This window comes from Myotis lucifugus, unplaced genomic scaffold, assembly GCF_000147115.1.
Source record: "Myotis lucifugus unplaced genomic scaffold, Myoluc2.0 scaffold_643, whole genome shotgun sequence".
NCBI lineage: Eukaryota > Metazoa > Chordata > Mammalia > Chiroptera > Vespertilionidae > Myotis > Myotis lucifugus.
The window spans coordinates 126,675-133,156 of record NW_005871691.1 but is presented as its reverse complement, the minus strand read 5'-3'; the positions used below and the strand labels follow the sequence as shown (position 1 = coordinate 133,156).

The 6,482-nt window shown below is 51.2% G+C and overlaps 1 protein-coding gene across 1 annotated transcript in view; it reads left to right on the top strand.

Annotated features, from left to right (window-relative positions):
• The first annotated feature begins 4,171 nt into the window (after window positions 1–4,171).
• Window positions 4,172–6,482, top strand: part of RBP3 (retinol binding protein 3) — a 7,337-nt gene continuing 5,026 nt past the window's right edge. The window contains 8 exon segments of the mRNA XM_023746257.1: window positions 4,172–4,280; window positions 5,567–5,710; window positions 5,713–5,783; window positions 5,785–5,896; window positions 5,899–5,931; window positions 5,934–6,017; window positions 6,020–6,352; window positions 6,355–6,475. Coding sequence (XP_023602025.1) covers window positions 4,172–4,280; window positions 5,567–5,710; window positions 5,713–5,783; window positions 5,785–5,896; window positions 5,899–5,931; window positions 5,934–6,017; window positions 6,020–6,352; window positions 6,355–6,475 — 1,007 coding nt within the window.

The following is a 6,482-nucleotide window of genomic DNA, read 5'->3' as shown; positions in this document are numbered from 1 at the left end:
TTGATGTGGAAAAACTGAAAGACTCACATATGACTGGTAGAAATTTAAATTTTAGAAGACAGTTAGGTAGTCTCTTAGGACATTAGACATTCAGTCCTGTCCTACCAAAAATAAAAGCCTGTGTCCACACAAAGACTGATACTCACACTTTCACAGCAGTCTATTGTAAGAGTCATTCACATGTAAGTCTATCAAAACATGAGTGGATAACAAATTGTGCTATATCTATAGAATGGACTACTACTCCACAAAAATAAATAAATAAATAAATAAATAAATAAATAAATAAATAAAGGAATTAATGGTACACTCGACAACATCAGTGAATCACAAAATCCTTGAAGTAAAAGACGTGAATAAAAGAAGACAGACAAAAATTAGTATGTATTGTATAATTCCATTTATATAAAACTAGAGGCCCAGTTCACAAAAATTTGTGCACTCGGGGAGGGTTCCCTCAGCCCGGCCTGTGCCCTCTCGCAGTCTGGGACACCTCGGGGGATGACCACCTGCTGGCTTAGGCCTGCTCCCCGGGGGATTAGGCCTAAGCTGGCAATCAGACATCCCTCTGGCATCCCGGCAGCCCTCGGGGAATGTCCACTTGCCAGCGGGGAGCAGGCCTAAGCTGCAGTCGGACATCCTTAGCACTGCTGAGGAGGCGGGAGAGGCTCCCACCACCACTGCTGTACTGGCAGCCATCAGCATGGCTTGTGGACAGTATGTAGATGGGAAATAGAGAAATGCTCCCTGTGGGAGCGCACTGACCACCAGGGAGCAGCTCCTGCATTGAGTGTGCCCCCTGGTGCTCAGTGTGTGTCATAGTGGCCAGTCATTCCCAGTGGTTCTGCTGTTAGGGTTAGTTTGAATATTACCCTTTCATTATATAGGATAGAGGCCTGGTGCATGGGTGGGGGCCAGCTGGTTTTCCCTGAAGGGTGTCCCGGATCAGGGTGGGGGTCCCGCTGGGGTGCCTGGCCAGCCTGGGTGAGGGGCTGAGGGCCGTTTTCAGGCTGGCCAAGCCCTCCAGTGAAGGAAGCTCCCAGCCTCTCCTTTCTTTCTTTCTTTTTTTATTCTGAGATTTATTTACCTTCTATAATTAAAACTTTGTTGCCTTCAGTGGAGCTCAGAGCCAGCCAGGACAGGTGGGAAGTTTGGCTTCCTCCATCACTGGAGCAACCAAGCCTCCTGCTCGCTCCAGCTCCGTGGCTGCTGGCCGCCACCTTGGTTGGGTTAATTTGCATATAGTCACTCTGATTGGCTGGTGGGCATGGCTTAAGGCATAGCAAAGGTACGGTCAATTTGTATGTTTGTCTTTTATTAGATTAGATTCTAGAAAATACAAACTAATCTATAGTGTTTGGAGATGGAGATGCAAAGGTCATGAGGAAAATTTGGGGATGAGGACAAGGTATGTTATCATGATTGTAGTGATAGTTTCATGGGTGTATAACATATGTCAAAACTCACCAAATTCTACACTTCAAAATGGGCAGCTTATTATACATCAAGTTGTAAGAACAACAACAGAGAAAGTATACATTTATTATATAATTTACAAGTACTGAAAAATAGCTACACTAATAAAAGAGAAACATGCAAATTAGTGTCACTCTGCTACACCTACCAGCCAATCAGGGTGAGTATGCAAATTAACCCAACAAAGATGGCAGTGACCATGGAGCTGGAGGCTTAGGTTGCCCCTGGCAATGGAGGAAGCCAAGCTTCCCGCACACCCTGGCCACTGCTCAAGGAGTGGCTGGGAGCAACCCAGGCTTCCAGCCCGCCCAGGCCACTGCTCAAGGGAAAGAACAACACACAGGTGCAGCCAGGAGCCTGAGAGATCAACACAGAGGGGCGCCTGTTCCAAGCCTCCTCGGTGTGGCTGGGGGAAGGCCCCCAGTGGACACACACACACACACACACACACAGGGTGCCTGCTCTGAGCATCTGCTGCCAGACTGGCTTAGGCCCTCTCCAGGTCGATTCCAGGTCAGGGCATATATACACCTAAGTTGCGGGTCAGGGTGCATATGGGAAGCAATGGATTATTGTTTCTCTCTCCCATTGATCTTTCTCTCTCTCCCTTCCTCTCTCTTCTTCTCTCTAAAATTAATGAAAACATGTCCTTGTGTGAGGATTGAAAGAAATAAAACCACAGAAACAACTTAAAGTGTCTCTTATTAGGGGGATGGATCAGTACATTATCAAGAACTATTGCACAGCCATTAAAAAGGTACACTGTATGCATATAATTCAACTTGGAAGGATGTTTCTGCTGTATGCCTAAATGAAAACAAAATGTAAATTACTGTTCAAACTGTTATGCAATGACATGAGATAGATGGACAGATGGGTAGGTATTCATGGAAGGATGGGCAGGTAGATTTTCTACATATGTGCTTCCACCTATGAACACATTAATCTGTTGCTATTTGCTGGGCTAGAAAGTCTTTGGGGAAAATTTTTGACATATTTATGAATTATTTAACTTGTAAAAATAAGTTTTACTTTTATTCTTTAAAAATTAAAAAGAAAAAGGATTAAAATAAACACAAGATTAAACTTTCTTTGAAATGCACCTGAAAAATAGGTTGGCTTGAGGATTAGAGAAGGAGCCCAAGAGACAAAAGTACGATGAAGAAAGAGTAATAAAACATCAGTGGTAGAATCTAGGTAGAGAGTACATGGATATTTGCTGTACCACTTGACAATGTCCACAATGACCTTCGAGGGAAAAACTAACATGAGGTGAATAGATGATATAGATAGATAGATAGATAGATAGATAGATAGATGATAGATAGATATAGATGTGAGTGGGTGGATAAATAGCCAGACAGATAAGGCCTCTGACCACTGCAAAAGTGAATTCATGATGCAACAGGTGACTTGCTTTTTCCTGGGTTGCCCAGGGTCAGGCATGCTTTATTTGATTATCCCAAGAGCACATCTTCTGAGCCATTTAATCTTATGCCGAGATCAGTGTGGGATGCACTCTGGAGTGAACCCCAAGTCTGTGCATTTCTCAAGTGTACAGACTCTCCAGATATACATAGATCTGTGGAAGGTTTGGGGCCTCAGAAGTACCTGGTACCCCAGGGTCCTAAGGGCAACCCCTGCCTCTTGGGGCATCTCTCCCCAACTTCACAGAGGAGCGCTGGTCACAGGCTGCCACGCACCAACTCCGACTGAGTTCTCAGATTCTCCAGGCTACCTGTGAACGCTGTTGCAGCAGTCTGTGAGGTTCTCCTTCAGGAAGCCAAGGCACAGAGCACTCATGTCACCTAATCTAGGTCTCTAGTCTAGAGGGCATAGGTTTTGGAGGCATTCCTAAGCTCACACTCTTGACACTTATGCCCATGTGGCTGTCTGTACAAGGGAAAGGAGACCGAGGCTTCTGACTCCATCCCAGTCCAAATTCAACACCCAAGATCACACGGGAAGTCCCTGTAGCCCCTGGGCCATGCCAGGTAGGCCTGGGTGGGAAGATGCATAGCATCTCCTGCTTTCATTCTGAGACTTGCACCCAACACGCTCTCCTCAGCGCCAGACACCCCTCGCTCCTGGAGAGGATGGATAACTCTGGGCACAGAATTTCCTCCCAATGAGCTCAGGCCACACCCCAGGAGGGCAGGTTGCCTCCTCTTGCAGGCTCTCTCTAACTCAGTCACCCCAGCGACTCGAAACAAATTCCAGTTTCTCCTCCGTGAGGCTCTGGACCATAAACCTAAATCCAGGTGCAGCAAAGCTCCAGGTACCCCAGGTTGAGCCTGCATTTTAATAAGAGTCCAGGGGAAGCACTTTCCCCAGAAAGAGGCTTCTTCCAGTTCCTCGCCCCGACCCTTCCTGGTCCAGAGGCTGTGCCTGGGCTCAGGCAATGTAGAAACGTGTCCTCAGAAGACCAGAATGCATGCTCAGAGCTGGGATTCCCCAAGTGGAGGGGGAGCAGGAGGACCAGTCTTCCCAGCGGGGACTAAGGAGGCCTTACTATTATTATAAATCAGGCTCACTTCATTGGCTGCAAATGGTGGAGTGGTGTGACCATATGTCACTTGGGCATTAAACAAATCCTAATGAGCTAAAAATATGTTTCTTTTAGCTAATTGACCTCTTTGGCCTTCATAAACCACTTGGTAAACATCCTCAGATAATGATTTCCAGAGAGTAGATTATGGCTGTCAAGTGTGCTGAGAAAGCCCCACCCCCTCCCCACGGCCGCCTCCTCTGGCTGTCTGCTGAGGCCCACATGCGCGCCTGCCTGCTGGCTGCACAACCCACATGTGTGCTGGAGATAACGGGCCAAGTGACAGGAGCAGAGCCAGGCCGCTCCCCCAGTGCTTTGCCTGGCTGTGTGCCCATGCTTTCGGTGGTGGTTGTCTCTGAGCCATCGTTGTCTCATCTGTGAAGTGAGGGAAATGCCCACCCCTGGAGGGATGCAGAGAAAAAGCAGGGGTTCTCGGTCCTAGACAGGACCCACGTCACTTCCATGTGAAGGAGCAGGAACTGGGAAACTGCGAGTCCAGCAGTCGATCACCTGGGACTGGCTCATGTGCTCCATGCAGGTAGGGAGTGGTCTGGTTACCTGTGGGCCCTGGGACCACAGGGATCCAAGTCCTACTCAAGTGAGCAGTGGGCTGGGGCCGAGCTCTCAGCCAACAGGAGAATGGATGCTCCTCAGGCCTCAGAGCTAACTCCCTCTGACCTGGAATCCCTGGTTCTGAGATGTGGGAAGACAGGTCCCCTCCTCACTCACCAGCCCCACACTGAGGTCCAGACATGCCACTCCTGTCATTTGGAAGCTGTCAGGGCCTAGGAATAAACTTCAAGCTCTGAAGTTGATGGGGGCCTTGGACTCGGTCTCTGCACTGTGTGAGCTGATGACCCCCAGGCTTTCTCTCCACCCCACCTCCACCTACTAAATTGTTTCTTTTGCTAAAAAACAGGATAATATCTAACAGGGGGAACATATTAGTAGCTAGGTGCTTCCTTCTTGCTAGATACTGTGAAGCGCTTTACGCCTATTTTCTCACTTAATTACACAATAAGTGAGATGGAAGGCCACAGAGAAGAGCGGCAGAACCAGGCCTCCAGTGAATTCTATCTAGTTCCAGAAGCAATGGGAAATGCTACTTACTTGCAAGTTAATGACCCCACTTGCAAGGAGACTGTCGGCCTATACAGCATGGAGCCTGCATGTGGCAGGAACTCAGAATAAATGGTCATTATTCCCATGATTATGCACAGAAGTGACACAGCAAGATGAGACTCAGCATACCTTCTGGGTCAAACCAGCCTGTGCCAGCCGGAGGCTGAGGAGCTCGAATTAGCTGGGATTAAAGGCGAACTGGAGGTGGAAGCCGAGCCTCAGCGCCACATTCTGTCTGTGCTGAGACCTTCCGTCTGCTCTGAGAAGGCTGAGGAAGGAAGGCAGCAGGAAGGAAGGCAGCCACACAGGCAGTAAGGGTCAAGGCAGCTCTGTGCAGGAGGCAGCTCTGTGCAGGAGGCAGCTCTGTGCAGGAGGCAGCTCTGTGCAGGAGGCGGCCCCACTCTGGGTCCCCATGAGGAGGGGTGGGCCCTGCTCTTGTCCAGCTGCTCTGTGGCCTGGTTGGCCCCACACATCTCTTCCTGCCCAGCCTGGTGCTGGACATGGCCAAGGTCCTGCTGGGTAACTACTGCTTCCCGGAGAGCCTGATGGGGAAGCAGGGAGCCATCGGCAGGCCATCAAGTGTGGGGAGAGCCTGGGCACTTCAGACCCTCAGACACTGGCCCACGTCCTGACGGCGGGCAGGAGTGCAGAGCTCCTTGAAGGACCCCCGCCTGGCCACCTCCTATGAGCCCACGGCAAGTCCCAGCACTCACCAACCTCACACAGAGGAACTGCTTGTCCGGCTACAGAGGGCATCCGCCATGACGTTCTGGAGGGCGACGTGGGCTCCTGCGGGTGGACGACATCCCGAGCCAGGAGGTGGTGAGCAAGTTCGGGGGCTTCCTGGAGGCCAGCGTCCGGAGGGAGCTCAGGGGCACTGCACGGGGAGCCACATTTCTGGCATCCCCTACACCACCTCCTACCTGCACCCAGGAAATCCAGCCCTGTACCTGGACGTCATCTATGACCGCCCCCCCCCCCAATACAACCACCGAGATCGGGACCTGCCCCAGGTCCTGGGGGGGACGAGGTACAGCGCCCACAGGGACTTGGTGGTCCTCACCAGCGGCCGCACCGCCGGAGTAGGGAGGACACGGCGCACATCCTCAGTGGCGCGGGGCCATCGTGGTGGGCAAGCGAACCTGGGCCTGGGCCTCCTGACGCGGAGGCTAGGCCAGCCCCATTTCCTCCTCGCGGTGCCCGTGTCTTGGCCCCGGGGGCCCTGGGCGGGGGCACCCGCTGTGGGAAGGCAGTGGGTGCTGCCTGTGTGGACACGCCCGCGGGGCAGGCCCTAGAGGAGACCCTGCGGGAACTAGCGCTGGGGACCCCGTGCCCG